At 43.4% G+C, this 23,183-nt stretch overlaps 1 protein-coding gene across 1 annotated transcript; it reads left to right on the forward strand.

Moving 5' to 3' along the window:
* Window positions 1-766: 766 nt before the first annotated feature.
* LOC115821771 (NACHT, LRR and PYD domains-containing protein 12-like) lies at window positions 767-22,887 on the forward strand. Its single transcript, XM_030785564.1, has 9 exons — window positions 767-2,061; window positions 6,421-6,594; window positions 7,272-7,445; window positions 19,847-20,020; window positions 20,380-20,553; window positions 21,216-21,386; window positions 21,454-21,500; window positions 22,031-22,520; window positions 22,701-22,887. The coding sequence occupies exons 1-9, from the start codon at window positions 767-769 to the stop codon at window positions 22,885-22,887; spliced, it is 2,886 nt and encodes a 961-aa protein (XP_030641424.1).
* Window positions 22,888-23,183: the final 296 nt, after the last annotated feature.

Below are 23,183 nucleotides of genomic sequence, written 5' to 3' on the forward strand. Positions count from 1 at the left end.
AGAAGGGTTCAGCCTGCCAGCCTTGATGGAGTCATATGTCTCCCAAAGAAAGTATCTGTCAAATATGGAAACTCAGGTCTGATCCAGGATCAGTCCAGATGTGGCCTTTTTGTTAATCACCTCTCCCTCCCTATCTCTCTCTCTTTCTCTCTCTCTCTGCAGTGTGGAATGCAATGTCCAACACAACACATCCATGTCTAAGTCAGATGATGTCCTGCTGAGAATCACTGAGGGTCATAAAACCACCCTGAAAAAGAAGTATGAGTGCTTATATGAAGGTGTCGCACTGAAAGAAAACCAAACCCTCCTCAACAGCATTTACACAGAGCTCTACATCACAGAGGGAGAGAGTGAAGGAGTGAATGAGAAACATGAGGTTTTACAGATTGAAACAGCATCCAGGAAATGGGGTTCTCAAGACAAACCAATCAGCTGCAATGACATCTTCAAACCCTTGTCAACCAACAGACCTAAAGAGCAGAAAAATGCCTTATCTAGTCAGGAACCTGGAAGGGACAGACAGAAGCCAGAAATCAGAACTGTACTCACCAAGGGCATTGCTGGAATTGGAAAAACAGTCTCTGTGCAGAAGTTCATTCTGGACTGGGCAGAAGGAAGGACCAATCAGGACATTGAGTTCATGTTGGTTCTTCCTTTTAGAGAACTGAACTTGGTTAAAGATGAACAGTTCAGTCTTCATGGACTCCTGCTAGAGTTTCACCCAGAACTGAAAGACTTGGATCCAAAGAAATATACTGACTGTAAAATGCTGTTCATCTTTGATGGTTTTGATGAGAGTCGACTTCAGTTGAATATTCCTGAGAAGCTGTGTGATGTGACCAAAACATCATCAGTGAACACACTGATATCAAACCTCATCAAAGGAAATATTCTTCCCTCTGCACTCATCTGGATAACCTCCAGACCAGCAGCAGCCAATCAGATCCCCTCTCAGTTCATCAGTCGTGTGACAGAAGTCCAAGGATTCAGTGATTCACAGAAAGAGGAATACTTCAGAAAAAGAGTCAGTGATGAGAGTCAAGCCAACAGAATCATCTCACACATCAAGGCATCAGTGAGTCTCCACATCATGTGTCACATCCCAGTGTTCTGTTGGATTTCAGCAACTGTGCTTCAGGAAATGCTGCATCGAGACAATGTTAAAGAGATCCCTAAAACTCTGACTGAGATGTACACACACTTCCTGCTCATTCAGACTAAAATGAAGAAGCAGAAATATGAGGAGAGAGTTGAGACAGACTCAAAGAATCTTCTGGAATCAAGCAAGGAGATCTTTCTGAAACTTGCTACACTGGCTTTTAATCAGTTGCTGAGGGGCAATGTCATGTTTTATGAAGAGGATCTGAGAGAATGTGGCATTGATGTGAGTGAGGCCACAGTGTACTCTGGGATTTGTACTGAGATCTTTAAGGAGGAATCTGTTCTTCGTCAGAAGAAGGTCCACTGCTTTGTGCATCTGAGTGTTCAAGAGTTCTTTGCTGCTCTCTATGTGTTTTACTGCTATGTAAACAAGAACATGGAGGCACTGGAGTATTTTCTGCAGAGAGATACCAGATACAATGACTATTATTTTTCACATGAGTTTGGGAAGTTGCTGAAGGGAGCTGTGGATAAATCTTTGGAGAGTAAGGATGGACATCTCGATCTGTTTGTCCGCTTCCTTCATGGCATCTCACTGGAGTCCAACCAGAAACTCCTACAAGGCCTGCTGACACACACACAGAACAACCAGGAGAGCATCAAGGAAATAAGCCGTTACATCAAAGGGTTAAATAAAGATGGTGTCCCACCTGAGAGATGGATCAATCTACTGCACTGCCTGACCGAAATGAATGATCACTCTCTCCATAAAGAAATTCAAGCTTTTGTCAAGTCTGAAAATTACAGAACTAAACTCTCACTTGCACACTGCACAGCACTGGCCTACATGTTTCTGATGTCAGAGGAGGTGCTGGATGAGTTTGACCTGAAGAAATACAAGACATCAGATGAGGGTCGTAGGAGACTGCTCCCAGCTGTGAGGTGCTGCAGAAAAGCTCTGTGAGTTTTCAGTTTCACTTCACAACACCCACTCTGTAGAAGCCTTATTTGGAGGGGAATTGGTGGGAATTCCCTGGTCATATTTTGGCATGTCCTTGGACAATTCATATAAAGTAACTGACTTCAGAATTGACCTCAGTCATTTTCTCCATTCAGTAATTTCCATAATTTTCAGAACCTCTGCAATGTGTAGTCAAAGTTGATGTATTTAGACACACACAGAGTTCAGACACTGCTATTAAAGACATTAACATCAGTGTCCAAACATTGGCTCTCTGTCTGTCTGTCTCTCTCTCTTTCTCTGTCTCTCTCTCTCTGTCTGTCTGTCTCTCTCTCTCTGGTTGGATGCTGGGTGTGTGAGAGCATGTTCTCAGTGAAAGGACTGGGGAAAAAGGCTGTTCCCTTGAATTCTGTTTGTGTCTCTTTCTCCTTTTTCCTTCTACTCATTTTTTAACACTGGGTGAAAAATATATAGTATTGTATATATTTCAGATGCCTCCTGGGCAATGCTGTGTTTATAGGACAGCTATTAATGTAATGTCAATATCTGAATGTGGAGGATGGTTATAACATCAAAATTTCTATAAAACAACTATAGGAGCCTAATGCCGTATGCCTATGAAATGTTTGTTTTGTGTTTGTATTTGCGCATCAGCTTGTGGGTTTACAGTTGTCATGCATGTCAGGTGGGTGTAGGTGTAGGTAGCGTTTGAAAGAATGAGGGAACATATTCACCTGTTCACCGGTATGGCAGCATGGAGAGGGGAGGAGTAGGGAGTGTGTATTTTTTGTTGACCCACTTACTGTTTTAGATGCTCATGGTTTTTCCTTTGCTTTGCTTTACCTTGCTATGCTAGTGTTCAGGTTTGACGTCTGAAATAGTCTTGTTTTGATTTGTGGAAATAAAGGATCGAACGTAGATGCCTGGAAGCTGGATTTTTATTGTTTGTAGCGAGTCAGTGGTGCAGAACTCCTCTCAGTTACTTTTTAGTTTGTTCATAGTCACTATGACAACCCTTTGTCTGGATTAACATTTTTAATAATGTTATGATAAAATGTCACCAAAGTCCAGCCCTAGAAATGATTTACAGGATAATTTTATTCTTTAAAAGGTCAGTGTTTTGTTTTCCTTCTCCCTGTGTAGACTCAGAGACTATAAACTCACTCAGCAGTCCTGTGAAACTATCGCCTCAGCTCTGAAGTCAGTGAACTGTCCCCTGAGAGAACTGGACCTGAGTAACACTGGTCTTCAGGATTCAGGAGTGACGATGCTCTGTGCCGCACTAAAGAATCCAAACTGTCAACTGGAAATACTGAGGTCAGTCATTCTGAATGGAGCAACTTGTTGATCATTTTTCCAGTCATTCAATTCATATAAATATCTTTGTTCTAAACAAACTAAACATTTGGACAGTCTAGACTAAACTGATGCTTATAGACAAGTCACAGAGACATTCGTATCAGTGTGTGAATATTATCTTCTCTCTCTCTGATTGGATGCTGGAAGTGTGGGAGTGTAAGAACATGTTCACAATGAAAGGGCATTTTCCAAGGCCATGAGTCTGTCCCTGTTTTTGATTTCTGTTTGTTTCTTTTCTTTCCTTGTGTGGTGGGAGAATGAGCAGATGAGAGACAGACAGTCTAATGGGAGCTAGGCTGCAGCCAATCAAATCATGTTATTTTCCAGCTATTCATTGTGTGTTTGATTTAGATTTGACCATAGAGATCAATGACTTCACATTCATCCAGTCATGAGTCCAGTATAATGAGTGCACTCCTTTATATGTACTGTGATGGGTTTTCTGTTTTTGTTCTTTTTCCTCTGAGCTCTACACAGTCACTGATCCCCATAGTTAACACTGCAGTAGTGTATGAATCAGTAATGAAGTGAACACATCAAATCACATTATCTGACTTGATGAAAAAGATCAAAGCTGGGTCTGATGACAATAGTAAGACCAACAGTCAGGAGCAGAGTCACTCTCCAGAGGGAACAAACAGCATCATCAACAATGGCAGGTTTCTGATATTTCTAATCTTCTCACACAGTAGACTCTAAGAGTACAGTTACTAGTGTGAATAGGTTTGTCATGTCCAGCCTGGGGGTTACTGAGCATAACATAAAAGTGACTCCCCTTTTCCCTACTCCCAGTGATGACCCATGCCAAGGACTACAGTCCAAAACGAAAAGTGATTTATTCACAAAGAGGTGATAGTGAAGAGTGTCGGGCGTGAGCGCGGCCAAAACAACAACCAAAACAATCCATGATTTACAAACTAAATAACCTACTTCCCAAAATAAAAGAGAAAGAAAATACAGATTACTGCCCTACCTCCCTAACGAAAAAACAGGAGAAAAGATGAATGAACAAAAATGGCTTCATACTCACTACAACTACCCGGACTGTTCACACAAAAAATATTTACAATATACACAATCAACATCTGTCAGACACTACACACAACAAATATCAACTAAACACACAGATACAGATTTACAATATATACAACCAACATCTGTCAGACACTATACACAACAAATATCAACTAAACACACAGATACAGATTTACACTATATACAACCATCATCTGTCAGACACTACACACAGCAAATATCAACTAAACACACAGATACAGATTTACACTATATACACCGAAAATCTTTCAGAAAATTCACACAATGAGTTTATCAAAAACACAGTGAAAGGACACAGTCAAGCTGGCCAGGAAAAGCAGGGGCAACTGGCATGTGGAGGCAGCGTCTTTTTAAAAACGGCGCCGTCAGACTGTGGACCAATCCCCAACCGCCACCTGAAATAAACACATTACAGGGACAGAGAGACATACGGGCAAAACACAGCAGACAGGGGAGGAAACAGCGCCACCCACAGGCAGGGGGAGAAAAACAGCAGCACACAAAACCAATAACACACACTTATAACTCAGGGTCATTCCAGGTGTGTTTCATTCACCACACAAAACCAATAACACACACTTATGACTCAGGATCATACCAGGTGTGTTTCATTCAGCACACAAAACCAATAACACACACTTATAACTCAGGGTCATTCCAGGTGTGTTTCATTCAGCACACAAAACCAATAACATACACTTATGACTCAGGGTCATACCAGGTGTGTTTCATTCAGCACGCAAAACCAATAACACACACTTATGACTCAGGGTCATACCAGGTGTGTTTCATTCACCACACAAAACCAATAACACATACTTATGACTCAGGGTCATACCAGGTGTGTTTCATTCAGCACACAAAACCAATAACACACACTTATGACTCAGGGTCATACCAGGTGTGTTTCATTCAGCACACAAAACCAATAACACACACTTATGACTCAGGGTCATACCAGGTGTGTTTCATTCAGCACACAAAACCAATAACACACACTTATGACTCAGGGTCATACCAGGTGTGTTTCATTCAGCACACAAAACCAATAACACACACTTATGACTCAGGGTCATACCAGGTGTGTTTCATTCAGCACACAAAACCAATAACACACACTTATGACTCAGGGTCATACCAGGTGTGTTTCATTCAGCACACAAAACCAATAACACACACTTATGACTCAGGGTCATACCAGGTTTGTTTCATTCAGAATGGCCTAGATTTAGTGTTTTGTTGTGTGTGTTACTTAGAGACAACAGAGCAATGTCTCATGTTTTTTGTGGTCCATTCTGTGATTATATCCATATATGTCAGGTGAGTGAATGAACTCTGAAACACATTAAAACATTTGGGAAATGGCGGGAGCCATGGTCAGTGAAAGCCCAGCAGTGGACATAACAGTGTCTGGAAAAGCAAAGAATTACTGACCGAACAAAGTTCAAAACCACTGGAGGGAGACACATTTAATTGTAGTCATATTTTGGTATGTCTTTGTGGAATACATATAATGGAATGGATTTCATTACAACAATTCATCTACTCTCCCAGTTACAAAGGGACAATGATATTTTGATGAAGGTGTCATTAAAGCCGATTTGCTGAAACATGTTCTGAATGGGAAACAGTGCTCGATCTGAAAGAAATATCACACATTGTTATTTATCTACTCATCAGAAATGATGTTTTTAACACTGAGTGAATAATATAGTGTTGTCTATATTTCAGATGCCTCCTGGGAAATGCTGTGTTTATAGAGCAGCTGCAAATGTAACATTTCAATATTTGAATGTGGGCAGTGGTTACAAGATCAGAATTTCAATAAAACAATGATAAAATTTCATTTTGAAAATGTCACCAAAGTCCAGCCATAGAAGTGATTTACAGCATAATTTAATTCTTTAAAAAGTGAGTGTTTTGTTTTCCTTCTCCCTGTGTAGACTCAGAGACTATAAACTCACTCAGCAGTCCTGTGAAACTATCGCCTCAGCTCTGAAGTCAGTGAACTGTCCCCTGAGAGAACTGGACCTGAGTAACACTGGTCTTCAGGATTCAGGAGTGACGATGCTCTGTGCCGCACTAAAGAATCCAAACTGTCAACTGGAAACACTGAGGTCAGTCATTCTGAATGGAGCAACTTGATGATTATTTTTCCAGTCATTCTATTCATATAAATATCTTTGTTCCAAACAAAATAAATATTTGGACAGTCTAGACTAAACTGATGCTTATAGACAGGTCACAGAGACATTTGTATCAGTGTGTGAATATTATCTTCTCTCTCTCTGATTGGATGCTGGGACTGTGGGAGTGTAAGAACATGTTCACAATGAAAGGACGTTTTCCAAGGCCATGAGTCTGTCCCTGTTTTTGATTTCTGTTTGTTTCTTTTCTTTCCTTGTGTGGCGGGAGAATGAGCAGATGAGAGACAGACAGTCTAATGGGAGCTAGGCTGCAGCCAATCAAATCATATTATTTTTCAGCTATTCATTGTGTGTTTGATTTTGATTTGACCATAGAGATCAATGACCTCACATTCATCCAGTCATGAGTCCAGTATAATGAGTGCACTCCTTTATATGTACTGTGATGGGTTTTCTGCTTTTGTTCTTTTTCCTCTGAGCTCTACACAGTCACTGATCCCCATAGTTAACACTGCAGTAGTGTATGAATCAGTAATGAACACATCAAATCACATTATCTGACTTGATGAATAAGATCAAAGCTGGGTCTGATGACAATAGTAAGACCAACAATCAGTCAGTGTTTTGTTTTCCTTCTCCCTGTGTAGACTCAGAGACTGTAACCTCACTCAGCAGTCCTGTGAAACTATCGCCTCAGCTCTGACGTCAGTGAACTGTCCCCTGAGAGAACTGGACCTGAGTAACACTGGTCTTCAGGATTCAGGAGTGACGATGCTCTGTGCCGCACTAAAGAATCCAAACTGTCAACTGGAAATACTGAGGTCAGTCATTCTGAATGGAGCAACGTGTTGATAAGTTTTCCAGTCATTCAATTAAATAGTAAAAATTTTTTTCTAGTCATTCAATTCATATAAATAGTAAATAGTTTTTTCCAGTCATTCAATTCATACAAATAAAATAATAAATAGTGTATGAATCAGTAATGAAGTGAACACATCAAATCACATTATCTGACTTGATGAAAAAGATCAAAGCTGGGTCTGATGACAATAGTAAGACCAACAGTCAGGAGCAGAGTCACTCTCCAGAGGGAACAAACAGCATCATCAACAATGGCAGGTTTCTGATATTTCTAATCTTCTCACACAGTAGACTCTAAGAGTACAGTTACTAGTGTGAATGGGTTTGTTTCATTCAGAATGATCTTGATTTAGTGTTTTTTACGAATACGAATACAAAATACTTTATTAATCTCAAGGGAAATTCAAGTGTCGCAACAACACTGTCAGCACACACCAAACACAACATAGAATAAAAAAGTAGAATATAATCAGATAAATAGGAAATAGGAATAAATTTAAAACAAGATAAACTAAAGGTTGTGTCTGTACATAGTACAGTAATTGGTGACGTAATAAATAGCTCGAAAGTGAGAATAGTGAGGTAGACAGAAGTTACTGCCATAGTGCAGGAGTTATAGACATAGTATATAATGAATATAATGAATATGCCACAATGGAGCAGCAGTAGTGAGATTATCACTGTTGTGTGGTGTGTAATGTGCAATAGAGAGCATTGTTGTTACATGTGTAATGGAGAACATTGTCATTGTTACACGTGTAAAACGACAATACTAACTGCACAGTGCAAATCTAACCAGATACTGTGATAAGGAGTGAGATAGATAGACATAGTTATAGTCCATTATGCAATTGTCCATAGTGCAGTCATTATGTTGAAGTAGGAGCAGCATAGGGCATCAGGCGTCAGTCTAACCCTTTGCTGCGGCAGAGAGGGGAGGAGTTGTACGATTTGATGGCTGTCGGCAGAAACGACCTTCTGTATCTCTCAGTGGAGCATCTGGGGAAGATCAGCCTGCCGCTGAAGGTGCTTCTCAGTTTAACAAGCTCGTCATGAAGGGGATGTGTGTAGTTGTTCAGGATGCTCACCAGTCTCTTAAGCATCCTCCTCTCTGCCATCACCCCCAGTAAGTCTAGCTCAGTCCCACCTCCTATGACAGAGCTGGCTTTCCCGACAAGCTTGTTCAGTCTGTTAGCATCCCCAGCTTTCAGTCTACACCCCCAGCACACCACCGCGTAGAAAATGGCACTGGATACCACTGACTGATAGAACATCTGAGGCATCCTATTGCAGACATGGAAGGATCGTAGTCTCCTCAGGAGGTAGAGCCGACTCTGGCCCTTCTTGTAAAGGGCCTCTGTGTTCTTAGTCCGCTCCAGCCTGTCCTCCACGTGCACTCCAAGGTATTTGTAGGAGTGGACTACCTCGACATCTTCTCCATGGATGGAGACGGGGGTCAGGGTAGGCTTATTCCTGCGCAAGTCCACGACCAGCTCCTTTGTCTTGCTGACGTTCAGCTGTAGATGGTTCAGGCTGCACCACTCCACAAAGTCCTTTACCAGTCCTCTGTATTCTGCCTCCTGTTGCCTGCTGATACACCCTACAATGGCAGAGTCATCAGAGAACATCTGAAGGTGGCATGACTCTGAGTTGTAACTGAAGTCGGAGGTGTACGGGGTGAACAGGAAGGGAGAGAGGACGGTCCCCTGGGGGGCCCCTGTGCTGCTTAACACTCTGTGCTGCTTAACACAGCTCCCTAGTCTCAGGTACTGTGGTCTGTTTGTCAGATAGTCCATTGTCCAGGTCACAAGCGGAGCATCAACCCGCATGCTCCTGAGCTTGTCTCCCAGCAGTACAGGCTGAATGGTGTTGAATGCACTGGAGAAGTCAAAGAACATGACTCTCACAGTGCTCCCAGCCTTGTCCAGATGAGAGCAGGCTCGGTGCAGCAGGTATATGATGGCATCCTCCACTCCGACGTGTTCCTGGTAAGCAAACTGCAGGGGGTCTAGTGCTGGTCTGACCAGGGGTTTAAGGTGGGAGAGGACCAGCCTCTCCAGGGTCTTCATCACGTGTAATGTTAACCCCACTGGCCTATAATCATTTAAGACCGTGCATCGTCTTCAGTCAGACCACCTTCACCTTCAGTCAGATTATTTCTCCTTCAGAGCAGGTACCTAGTAAGACTTTGCTTTATATTGCTTAGTAGCCGCGATTTCTGGGTTCTCTCTTGTCTCTGTTGCGTGTAATTGTCCGAGTAGCCGCGATTTCTGTTTGCCCTGTATACTCTGCTGTCGTTTCCGTATATAATTTACTTCGTGCGCGATTCTTTCAGCGTTTGCTCTACCTTAGGTTCTCCGTCTGTTTAGAACCGTGTTCGCTGTCTGGTAGCGTTGTTAGCTCACTTTACTAGGGAGTTTGTATTGAATTCCTGTCGCATCAGCTGCCGAGTTGCTGATTTGCATTTGTTTGTTACTCTCGGTCTCAGTCAATTTACGCTTTGCTCTGAGGGGGCGGGGCTGTAGCCAGCCCTTAAGCCGCGAACGCGGTAGTCACAAGACTCTTTAGGAATAGTGCTTCCGCCAAGCGGCAGCTGTAGCGGCAGCTGTAGCGGTCTCGTCTCCCTTGTCTCGTCGGACGAAGACTCGGTCGGACTAAGACAAGGGAGTCTACCTGCGGGAGTCCACCGAGGAAGGACAACGAGGAAGCCGAGACAACTGCTGCCTGTCTGCCGTACACTAAGCGATTTATTTTCATCTTGATTTATTTTATTCTCACTTGCTTATCTGTGTAATTGTGTCTCTTCCATACCTCCTAAAAAACCTTGTCCCCCTCACACTAATCATGTGTCATCTCCCTATTCCTGTTCAAGTTTCCTCTTACAATCTCCGCAGGTGGCGTCCAAAGCATCCTCGCGGACGCAACCTGTCTAACCTCATCCATCCACCACGCTCTGCTAACACTGCTACTGGCATTTCAGGTGGTCTCTGGAACTGCCAATCGGCGGTACAGAAGGCCGACTTCATCTCCGCCCAAGCCTCCTTGATGTCCCTGCACTTTCTGGCCCTCACCGAGACGTGGATCACACCGGAGAACACGGCCACTCCCGCTGCCCTCTCCACGGCCTTTTCCTTCTCCCACACTCCCAGACCCTCGGGAAGGGGTGGGGGAACTGGCTTCCTGATCTCCCCCTCGTGGAGATTCCAAGCAACATCTCTCCCTTCTATCTCCCCAACATCGTTTGAATTTCATGCTGTTTCTGTTTATTCCCCTTATAAACTACATATGACTGTTCTCTACCGCCCCCCAGGCCCTCTGCAGTCATTCCTAGATGAACTGGACATCCTCCTCAGCGCCTTCCCTGAAGATGGCACTCCCATCCTGCTGCTAGGAGACTTCAACCTTCCGAATTCTACTCAGTCTGACAGCCTACTCTCCCTCCTTCAGTCCTTTGATTTTACCCTCGTGGAGTCCACTGCAACACACAAGGGCGGTAATCAACTGGACCTGGTCTTCACAAGAGGCTGCCTATTTCCTGATCTCACGGTCACACCGCTCCAAACCTCAGATCACTTCTTCATGTCCTTCTCTCTCTCGATCTCTCCCTCTCTGAAATCCTCAGCACCCAAGCTACCAGTCGCAGCTAGACGTAACCTTCGCACTCTCTCCTCTGGTGCCTTCTCTTCTATGGTCTGCTCCTCTCTCCCACCTGTAGAAGCCTTCTCACTTCTCCCCGTGGAAAAGAAGTCCTCTACGGTCCCCTCTGCGCTGGCCTCCACCCTGGACACCCTCTGCCCCCCAGTCACCAAACCGGCTCGCCTCTCCGCCCCCAGTCCCTGGTTGACTGATAGTATCCGTGCCGACAGAACCAAACTTCGCGTGGCTGAACGGAGATGGCGGAAATCGAGATCCTCCAACGACCTGTCCCACTACCACTCTCTTCTTTCTTCTTTCTCCTCTACCCTGTCCGCTGCCAAATCTGCCTTTTTCCACTCTAGGATCAACTCTGCCTCCTCCAACACCCGCAAACTCTTCTCCACCTTCTCCTCCCTCCTTTCTCCTCCTCCTCCTCCTCCTCCCTCATCCCTATCTGCTGATGACTTTGTCTCCTTCTTCGAGAAGAAGATCAATGACATCTGCGACTCCTTCCCCCCTCCCCCTCCCACCTCGGATCCTGCACCCTCCCCCCCTGCTATCTTCTCCTCCTTCTCCCCTCTATCTGACGCTGAAGCTCTCTTACTTATCAAATCCCATCGTCCTACTACCTGTCCTTTTGATCCCATCCCCTCCCCTCTCTTTCAGGCCATCTCGGACGACATTCTGCCCTTCATCTCGTCCTTGATCAACAGCTCCCTATCTACTGGTACGGTTCCTTCTGCCCTGAAGAGAGCACGGGTCAAGCCACTGCTCAAGAAGCCCAGCCAAGACCCTGCGGATGTCAGTAGCTACCGCCCAGTCTCTCACCTACCGTTTCTCTCCAAAACCTTGGAACGTGCTGTATATAACCAACTCTCACCATATCTTCTGCAGCACAATCTCCTGGATCAAAATCAATCCGGATTCAAAGCCGGCCTCTCCACCGAGACGGCCCTTCTTGCTGTCACGGAGGAGCTCCACTTGGCCAGAGCGAAGTCTCTCAGCTCTGTCCTCATACTCCTAGACCTCTCCGCAGCATTCGACACGGTCAACCACCAGATCCTCCTCTCATCCCTTGCTGGGCTGGGCTTCGCGGGTTCTGCACTCGCATGGTTCAAGTCCTATCTGTCTGACCGCTCCTACCAGGTCTCTTGGAGGGAATCGGTCTCCTCCACCCGCACTCTACACACAGGTGTCCCACAAGGGTCAGTACTTGGTCCACTCCTCTTCTCCCTCTACACCAGATCACTTGGCCAGGTTATCTCCACCCATGGCCTCTCTTACCACTGCTACGCTGATGACACACAGCTGTTGTTCTCCTTCCCCCCCTCTAACTCCCAGGTTCAACCTCGCATCGCAGCCTGCCTAGCTGACATTGCCTCCTGGATGTCTGCTAACCATCTCAAACTTAACCCGGAGAAAACAGAGCTCCTGTTTTTTCCTGCTAAGAACTCCCCAGCGATCGACAATACAATCACCATCGAGGGATCTGCGGTGTTTCCCACCTCAGCAGCCAAAAACCTTGGCGTCACCCTCGACAACCAGCTGACATACTCCGGGCACATCGCAGCAGTCACACGATCCTGCAGATTCGCCCTATACAACATCAGGAGAATCCGCCCTTTCCTCACGCAACAGGCAACCCAGCTCCTAGTCCAAGCCCTTGTCATCTCCCGCCTGGACTACTGCAACGTTCTACTGGCTGGCTTGCCGGCCTGCGCCATCAGGCCGCTCCAGCTCGTGCAGAACGCCGCTGCACGCCTGGTATTCAACCTCCCTAAGCACTCTCATGTCACTCCGCTGCTTACTGCACTCCACTGGCTTCCGGTAGCAGCCCGCATCCAGTTCAAGACACTGGTGCTGGCCTACCAGGCCACAAGAGGCTCTGCCCCATCATACCTTCAGTCTCTTATAACGCCTTACACCCCAACTAGGACCCTCCGCTCCACGTCCTCCGGACAACTGACGGTCCCCTCACTCCGGGAACCCGGCAGCCGCTCCTCCCGACCACGCCTCTTCTCTGCCATTGCCCCGAGGTGGTGGAACGACCTCCCCCATGCAGTCAAGACTGCGGAGTCTCTTACCATCTTCCGCAGGAAACTGAAAACCCACCTCTTTAGAACACACCTGTCCCCCAATGCCTAACCTCCCTTCCCCCAATGCCTAACCTCCCTTCCCTAGAGAAAAAAAAAAAAAAAAAAAAAAAAAATGACCTTTGTCTTGTATTTCTGTTTGTAAAAGTATCCCAGGGGCGCAATGCGAAAGGGCAATTTGACGCTCAGTCTTATTATGATCTCTGTTGAAGGTATTAGAAATCCGACTGATGCACCAATTGTAAGTCGCTTTGGAAAAAAGCGTCTGCCAAATAACTAAATTGAAATTGAAATTGACCTTGGGGAGCCCCTTCTTGGGCACAGGGACCAGGCCTGACGTTTTCCAGAGTGTGGGGACCCTTCCCAGTCCCAGGCTCAGATTAAAGATGTTTTGGAAGACACCACAGAGCTGTTGGGCACATCCCTTCAGCACCTCTGTGCTCATGCCATCGGGGCCTGCAGCTTTGCCTGAGTGGAGTTTTTCCAGTTGTCTTCTGACTTTTCAGTTGTCAGTTGTGATGGTTGGGGGGAGTGGTGAGGGGGGAGGAGCAGGAGGGAGCTGAGAAGGGCTGGAGGGGGGCTGCATGGTGATTTGGGAGGTGTGAATGGTTGAGGGGCTGGGGGGTGAGTGGACAAGGGCATTTCCCTTGTGTTATTCTGTTACAGCCTGTCCTCCATCCTCCTCCTGTAGGCCTCCTTGCCCTCCTTGATCTTAGCACTCAGTGCTTTCTGGACCCTCTTCATCTCCTCCTTGTCCCCAGCCCTGAAGGCCCTTTATTGGTCATTAAGGAGGGCCTTTATGTCTCTGGTGATCCAGGGTTTGTTATTGGGGAAACACTGTACTGTGTGGGTGGGGTTGACATTGTCCACACAGACGTTAATGTAACCCGTAATACATTGTGTTAACCCCTCTATGTCCTCACCATGCGGCTCACTCAGAACCTCCCAGTCCGGAGCCTCAAAACAGCCCCTCAGAGCCTCAACTGCATCCTGCCACCATCTCCTGACTGTCTTGGTGCTTACAGGTTGCCGCTGGACGAGGGGCTTATACTGGGGTGAGAGGTGGACCAGGTTGTGATCCCATCTGCCTAGTGGGGGGAGGGCTGTAGAGCTATATGCGTCTTTAATGTTAGCATATAGTAAATCCAGGGTTTTATTGTCTCTGGTTGGACAGTCAACAAACTGGGTGAAGTTTGTCATAGTAGAGGAAAGCGTCACGTGGTTGAAGTCCCCAGAAATCGTGATGAAAGCCCTGGGGTGCTGTGACTGAAGCTCCGCTGTGACCGAGAGTATGACGTCACCCGCTGTGTTCGCGTCGGCGGATGGCGGAACATAAACAGCCGTCATTATAACTGGACAGTCATGTGCCCTGGATAACACCATCTGTTGTTAACGTTAGCGAACCACCTCCTTTCCTCTTAGCGCTCTTCTTTCGCTCTCTGTCTGCTCGAATCGTCTGGAAGCCGGTGACGGTAGAGTTGTAGTCCGGGATGTCTTCGCTGTGTGTGTTACTTAGGGACAACAGAGCAATATCCCATGGTTTTTATGTGGTCCTTTATGTGATTATATCCATATATGTCAGGTGAGTGAATGAACTCTGAAACACAAGAAAACATTTGAGAAATGACAGGAGAACAGACACACACTGACCAGTCTAATGTGAACAGTGTTAAAAAGAATGAGTGGATGATGCCATTGCAAATAAATGGAGTTTTAATTCCACTCAAGCTGGACACTGGGACAAAGGGCAGTTTGATTAGTGAGAGTGATATCAGAGCAGTGAAAATAAAGCCTCACATTCACGGGAAGGCCGTACAGCTCAAGGCCTACAGTGGACAACACATGGAAACTAAGGGCACATACAGACTCAGAGTTAAAGTAAAGGAGAGAGAACATCACCTTATGTTTGTTGTGGTGTCAGATGGGTGTGACTGATTTTTGGGTGACGAGACTTGTGAGGCCCAGCCTGACAAAAAGTCTGTAGTACATGCAATGGGGATGATCAGTTTCATAGGAAAATTCAGACTGAACCTGTCTTCACAAACAGTTTACCTGAGAGAACTGTTACATCATACAAGTGAATTCAAGTGGACTGAGAATCATGAACAAGAATGGGAGAGACTGAAAACCAATCTAACTACAGAGTTAATACTCACCTTATCTGACTCAAAGAAACCAACCAAGATATCCACTGATCCACTGATGGTTGTCACAAATGCCTCAAGGACGATGACTCAGACTGAGAGAGAATGTCTAGGGTTAGTGTATGGGGTTGAGAAAGTCCACAGCTACGTGTACAGCTCAAATCAAAAGTGATTGTCTTTTGCAGTTTCATCCACAAAGTTTGCAAAGGGTCCTAACACATCTTAAGAGTAGCTTTTCAGAACACTACAACTTTTAACATGTAAGTTCAAGTCTGCTGTACGATCAGTCAAACGGCAGAGCTGAGAAAGGAGTTCATATTGTCAAACAGCTGCTTAAGGAGGTGACAGACAGTAAATCAGATCCTTCTTTAGCTCTGTTAAGTTACCGAGCTTCACCTGTGGAACATGGTGTGTCTCCTGCTGAACCTTTTTGAGTCACAAATTATGCATCATGCTTCAAAAGAAAAAAAAATCGAGCTCTTGAAAGAGAGGCAAAAAGCAAATGATGACTTTCAGTGCATGACACTGTGAGAGTTGAAGATTCAAACACCTGGAAGAAAAAGACACAGATCTAAAGGAAGTGGGTCCAAGATCTTAAACAGTCAGGACGGAGGATGGACAAACCCTTAGGAGGAATCGTCAGTCTCTTCTGAAAACGAGAGAGACTCTGCAGGAGCAGACTAATGGAGGAGATACAGTCTGTGATTCATCATTTGATCCAGTTTACAATGTTACATCAGAACCAGCACCACTGCAAGACAACGCTGGTCCAGCTGAACAAACATACTGACCTGTGTTGAGAAGATCCACACACACTGTCAAACCACCTGACAGTCTGAATCTGTAAAAGAAAAGAAAAAAAAAATCATGAAACAGGACACTGACATTGTCCATCTGAAATGGAATTTGAGATGAACAGTTGAACTGACACTTAACATTTAAAAAAAGAGAGAGAAATGCACTTATGTTTGGTTGTTTTGGACATTTCTTTGGACTTTATTTCAGTTTAATCATATGCAAGGGTTTTGTGGGAGAGAGTTCTGACCGAGAATCCAGCTGCACCGTTCACCTTCTTAAAAAAAAGACAGTCAAAGTTTTCAGAGTCTGATGCAGTACACGTTTATTGCATAAACTCAGAGCAGCATACAACAAACAGAGCCGGTCCTGGGAGTGACTAACTAACCGGTACACATCACATGTAGTTATACAAAAGTCATATCAAGGATTATCCAATGACTGGCTATACAGTCATTAGAGGACTTCCCATCGTCTTTGCCTATCTTGTTAGACACCGTCATTTCCTAATGATGTAATCAGGAACTGACATCTTGACCCAGGCCAAACTCAGAAATAAGTGAGAATACTGTCTTACATCAGCACCTGTACTGATAAATAAACAAAAATGAATGAGTGCTTGTTAGAGAATGCAAAGAATAAACGAGAGCACTCTTTCATCTTATCATAGTGTCCTTGGCTATATTCCAACACAGTCAGACTTCTCATCTTCTCCTAAAAAGACTCACACCATGTAACCTTGAATGTTTGACCATCAGCACTCTCTGCACAGAGACAAACACAATGACCTTTCTATTCCTCCATTTACAGATCACATCTTTATAAAAGAATTTCATACATTTACCTTAATATAAATGATTATATGGTTATACATTCTTAATGCAAAATAATATTGATAAAGAAAAAAATGATTATGCTGATTAACTCACACAAAAATGATTACATAACTGTTACGATGTTTTCATGAAGCAAAGAAACATTTTATTTCTCCAACAGTTTGTTCTTGCACAGTTTAACTTTATTATACGGAATAACTTGCTCTCATGCCTCAAAGTAAAGGGGATACAGTGATATAAAATTATCCACATTTGTAGTGACGTGCCAGACCCACTAGATGGCAGTATTCTGTGGTTTAGAATACCCGAGTGACGTTTTGAGTGGCTACTTTACGACGCTTTGATTAGTAGAGCGACAGTTTTAACTGAAATGTGAAGAGCGGTAATCTCGTGTCACGAGCCTGTAATAAAAACAGTGATTAATTCAAACGGTTCATTCATTTAATGATAATGAACATCACAGTGACCGACGTGCATTGAATGTGTCGGAAATCTGGGATTTTTCGGATGGCTGTCTCGTTTGCGCTTCTATAAAGTAGGCTAAGTTTCTTGTTTCTTTTACATATTTGTGCAATAACTGTCAGAAGAATGTTAGTTATGGGAATGCAAAAAATTGTCTCTCTTTCTCCGTGGACTTGCACTCGAAGTCCAGTCATTGAGGGGAAATAAATTATTTGTGTAATTATTTTTACCTCAACATTTCTAACGCATTAAGCTGAATGTATGTGGTTGTTTTAGCATCGTACAAGCAGAACCCAGTTTGAAAGGTTATGAATCCACCACAGTAGGGCTTTCTACAGGTCAGTGTGATCAGTTTGAACCGGCGAGAGAAGCTGTCAGATCTCGGCTCTTTTTGCTGTAGTCATTATTGGGGTCATTAACTGTCGAAGAGACTTTACCTGCACACCTGATCACTCTCTTATTATATAAGCAGACTTTCTGAAATTTCATAGAGGACTTTGCAATCGGTTTCTTAGGCTATTTTAAGCCGTCGTTTTTTAAGCAACCAAAGCCAGTGGGAAACCGAGAGACTTGCTAACGGCCGGAGAGCGAGGGGTGAATTTTCTCAGGTCAAATTTGAGAGAGACCGACGAGCGTCGAGTGTCTGGGAAATGTCGGATTCTCTGTGTCTTTCTTCTTTACCTTCGTATACAAAGTAAGATTCGTGTTCTTTTTAAATACCTGTGGAAAACCGCCAGTGAAATGTTTTAGTGTATTTATTCAGACGGGTTTTGAATGAATAAGATATTGTAATTAGTCTCTGAATACCGTTATTTACACGCGCTGTTAGCCTCGGTGCAGTGGCGACGGTCACAGAATTGAAAAGTTTCTCTTCGGTTTGACGGCAAGTAACTCAACATTTATGTTACCGGTCTCAGGCGGGGTCGCCTGAGCTGGTGTAACTGGTAGAGTGATGGAAAACCAGACACAAGTTAATGTGTGAAATGTTCTGGCGGTTTCTCTAATTGCTTTTCCTTTTTTTTTTTTTTTTTAAAAACTGAACTCATTTTCTTTCTCACAGGTACAGGTAAGTATATTCATTTCAAACAAACAAAATCATTTCTTTTACAGCTTTCAATCAAATATCTAATGCACAAAGAAAAGAAACTATAATTTACATTAAGTTTGAATATTCATCACCAGTTATGCAAGATTACACACCTAATAACCGACAACATAGTAAGCGTTTAACGAATAGGAAATGCGAAACATTCCAGTAGAAACGTATAACTCATCTACCGAAGACACTTTCAATGCTACATAACGACCATAAGGAAGCGCCTTTCCAATGGTCTGTATGTAGCACATTGGACGTCACGGAGGCGCCCATCTTAGAACAATGACGCACCCTCCGTGTAGTGAATCGATTTACGTACATAAACGGAACATTAAATACACATTTGACACTCACATAACCTCCTTTTACTTACAAAACACATTAGCTACACTTCCATGCTACTCTAGTAGCTTCAAAATGACTCGATCTTTGTACACGAGTTAAGCTTCATCTACACACTCATTAGCTTGCAACATCGGCAAATCCGCTTTCGCCAAAAAAGCCCAAAAAGAATGATTTTACTAACCATATACTATCCTAAAACAGTCTCTACATACTCCTCAAAGTTTTAACAGTTACCCAATATGTATTTCGTTCTATATTTTATGAGATTTTAAGTTTGACCCACCTGGTAGAGTGATGGAAAAGCAGACACAAGTTAATGTGTGAAATGTTCTGGCGATTTCTTTAATTGCTTTGCCCTTTGACCTTCGCCAGAACCAAAGGCTTCCCTATCACTGCTGGCACTGCGCCATCTACAGGATTGATGTTAAATAGCATATAATAAACTTGAAACTCATAGAGATGGATATTACTCTGTTTTAGAGGCTGTTTTTCCTTTATATCTATGAAATTAACTGCAATTCATTTCTAGTCCACTACATTAGAATAACAGTTTCAACGGTAAATGAAAATTCTTTCAGTTTCTGTGGTAAATTTGAGTTTCTTCTTGCACAAGTAACCATACTTGTCATCAAATTCACCAACTGTGCTTTTGATCTTTACATGACTAATGAGTTGGCCAGTAAACAGGGTGTCTGTCTCGCTTTTGGTCTCAGTGGAACATGGCTGGTCCTTTTAATATGAACTTGACTGACAGTTTTATAAGTGTTGTCCTTTTTGATCTCTTATCTCTTATTTAAGTTTATCACACTGTTTGTTTGAGCAATTTAAGCAAATTTTTCACAACATTTAACACCTTTTTGTCAAACTCTATGGGTACAATTTTTAATTCTTAAATGAGTGAATGCTAATGTTCTCTGTCTTTCTCTCTCTCTCTCTCTCTCTCTCTCTCTCCAGACTTGTTCTCTGTAAACTCACTGAACAGTCCTGTTCATCTATAGCCTCAGTTCTACAGTCAGTAAACTGTCCCCTGAGAGAACTGGACCTGAGTAACAATGACCTTCAGGATTCAGGAGTGAAGTTTCTCTGTGTGGGACTGAAGAATCCACACTGTAAACTGGAGATACTGAGGTCAGTATTAGTCAGGAACATAAATACAGTGTTTAAAATGATTGTGTTCATATTTAAATGAGACCAGGTTTATGTATAGTATGGTTATTAAAGTACTGCTGTGTGTGAAACATACTGATCATAAAAGGTGATGAATTTCTCCCAGTTTCTGTAAGGCTAATGTTAGTAACTGGTCTGTGAGTTTAGATAATGTGATAGTTTAGCAAAGTCAACATTTATGGTAAAACGGGGTGGAACCTTTACAATGAATCACACTTCACAAACCAGATGATGAGTTAATGTTTTCTGTCTGTATGTATGTTTATTTCCCTCTCTTTTTCTCTCTCTCTCTCTCTCTCTCTCTCTCTCTCTCTCTCCAGACTTGCTCTCTGTAAACTCACTGAACAGTCCTGTTCATCTATAGCCTCAGTTCTACAGTCAGTAAACTGTCCCCTGAGAGAACTGGACCTGAGTAACAATGACCTTCAGGATTCAGGAGTGAACTTTCTCTGTGTGGGACTGAAGAATCCACGCTGTAAACTGGAGATACTGAGGTCAGTATTAGTCAGGAAGGTAAATACAGTGTTGTTGGATTTTCTTGTGATTTTACAAGTAAAGGAACCGGAGCAAAAGCGCGCTTGGAGAAAAGCTTTATTTGGTGGTGGTGGAACCCGGCAGCAAGTCCGCTTGCGCTGCAGCTTAACTCAGAGAACTGTTACCGTGATCGGCCTTTTGGAACCTGAACCCAGTGAAATTACAGATATTCTAAAAAACTCTGTTTATAGCTCAGCGCTCTGAACACTGAACCTAGAAATTATTCTGAATACCTCTTCATTAGCCGTACATATAATTAATAACAGCATTAAAGTAGCAAGCACAATAATACTCTTCGAATTCAATACCTCTAACTAACTAAGTTCCTGGATCACCACATTCAGTAACTTGGAAATAACTTATCACGTAGTCACAGAGTAGGAATACGAACGTACACGTGTAATACAATGATCAAATTCAAACGGTACAGAATGAATCTGTTGAATAAATGGGAAATCAGGTGGAATTAAGGCACATCCGCTATACACACACACATACAACAGCATCTAAACTACTAACAAGAAGACAAACAATTAACTGTAAACAATAACAATATCCTCGTTACCTAAAGTATGTATGAATGAACAACTCTCTCTCTCTCTCTCTCTCTCTCTCTCTATAGGTTGTCTGGTTGTTTAGTGACAGATGAAGGTTGTTCTTCTCTGGCTTCAGCTCTGAGTTCAAACCCCTCACACCTGAGAGAACTGGATCTGAGCTACAATCACCCAGGAGACTCAGGAGTGAAGCGTCTCTCCACACAGATGAATCAACACTGTCGACTCAAGTCAGTACAGTCTGTGTGTGTGTGTGTGTGTGTGTGTGTGCGATACTCATCCACTGTCTGTTGTGTGTTTTTGTAGTGTGGACCATGGTGGAGAATTCAGGATCAAACCAGGACTAAGAAAATGTGAGTACACACACACAACACACACACACAGACACACACACAAACAGTGAGTTTGGTTCACACATGGAAAAGAGACCAATTATCTAAATTCCTAAAAAAAACAACTTTTGTTCATCTTCTCCATTTACTGAAAAAAGAGAGATAATAATATAAAATATCACTTTTACTTAATTTTAAAAAATTGTTATATGATTTTATTGTGCATGAACAAAAGAAAGACAGAAAGTGAGTGAATAAAATAAATAAAGTGGAAAACTGGTCAGAAACGGGTTCAGGTCACGAGAGGGAGACACACAGGGTCAAGGGTCAAACAACAGTAACACACATATCAGCAATAACACACTTAGGCTCCTTATAATAACATAATATAATGATAATATAATACTGAGATTTAAATAAAATAAATATGATATTTAATAATATAATGCTAATATAATAATATAATATTCTCCATTCAGTATAAAACACACACACACAGAGTTGAGAGTGTGTGATGTGTTTTCTCCTCTAATTTCTCTTCTTCTCTGTAGATGCCTGTGATCTCACACTGGACCCAAACACAGTAAACACACGACTCTCTCTGTCTGAGGGGAACAGAACGGTGACACTGGGAGAGAATCAGTCGTATCCTGATCATCCAGAGAGATTTGATGAGTATTATCAGGTCATGTGTAGAGAGAGTCTGACTGGACGCTGTTACTGGGAGACTGAGAGGAGTGGAGATAATGTTGATATATCAGTGACATATAAAGGAATCAGGAGGAAAGGAAACAGTGATGACTGTGGGTTTGGACTCAATGAAAAGTCCTGGAGTCTGTGTTGCCATGGTAACAGTTACTTTGCCCGTCACAATAAACAGGAAACTGTCATACCTCACCACCCCTCACACACACACAGAGTAGGAGTGTATCTGGACTGGTCGTCTGGAACTGTGTCCTTCTACAGCGTCTCCTCTGACACACACACACTCACACACATACACACATTCCACTGCACATTCACTGAACCGCTCTATGCTGGGTTTAGGGTTTATCCTTTCTCCTCAGTGTCTCTGTGTCAGATAAAATAAACAAACACACACACATTCTTTTTCTCTTTTTCACACACACACACACATTCTTTTTCTCTTTTTCACACACACACACACACACACACAGACGTCAGCATGCTAAGTGGCTATGCTAAGAAAATCATTCACAGGGCGCCGCCATATTGGGGCGTTACACTGCGCATGTGTGCTAATGGGACTCTGAGCGTGGAGCGGCACTATGGCAACGGAGGAGGGGTCACACTAAGGTCACGCACGTCACTGTACAGGTGCACAGGCATTGGATCCTTTATGCCAGGGGTCGCCAACGTGGTGCCCGTGGGCACCACATCAGTCTAAAAATAGCACTAATCACCAACGAGCTCAGTCTAGAATTTTATTTAATTGTTTCATTTGTGGTGCGACTGTGGCGAAAGCAAAGCGGCACAACGTGGCGAGATATTTCAATACATGTCACAAAAGCTACCGTGTTAACTACCTACCCAATTGCAAAGGTTAATAGAAATAAAATAGTGCATGTTGAAATGTATCTGTTTCCTACCTTTTTTAATCATTCTGAATAATTATTGTGATGAATCATTAACGTGATCAGTGTCTTCACGTAGAATATCATTAATAATAATTGTGAGGAATTA

The sequence above is a fragment of the Chanos chanos genome, chromosome 9 (genome assembly GCF_902362185.1).
Source record: "Chanos chanos chromosome 9, fChaCha1.1, whole genome shotgun sequence".
In the NCBI taxonomy this organism is placed as follows: Eukaryota; Metazoa; Chordata; class Actinopteri; order Gonorynchiformes; family Chanidae; genus Chanos; species Chanos chanos.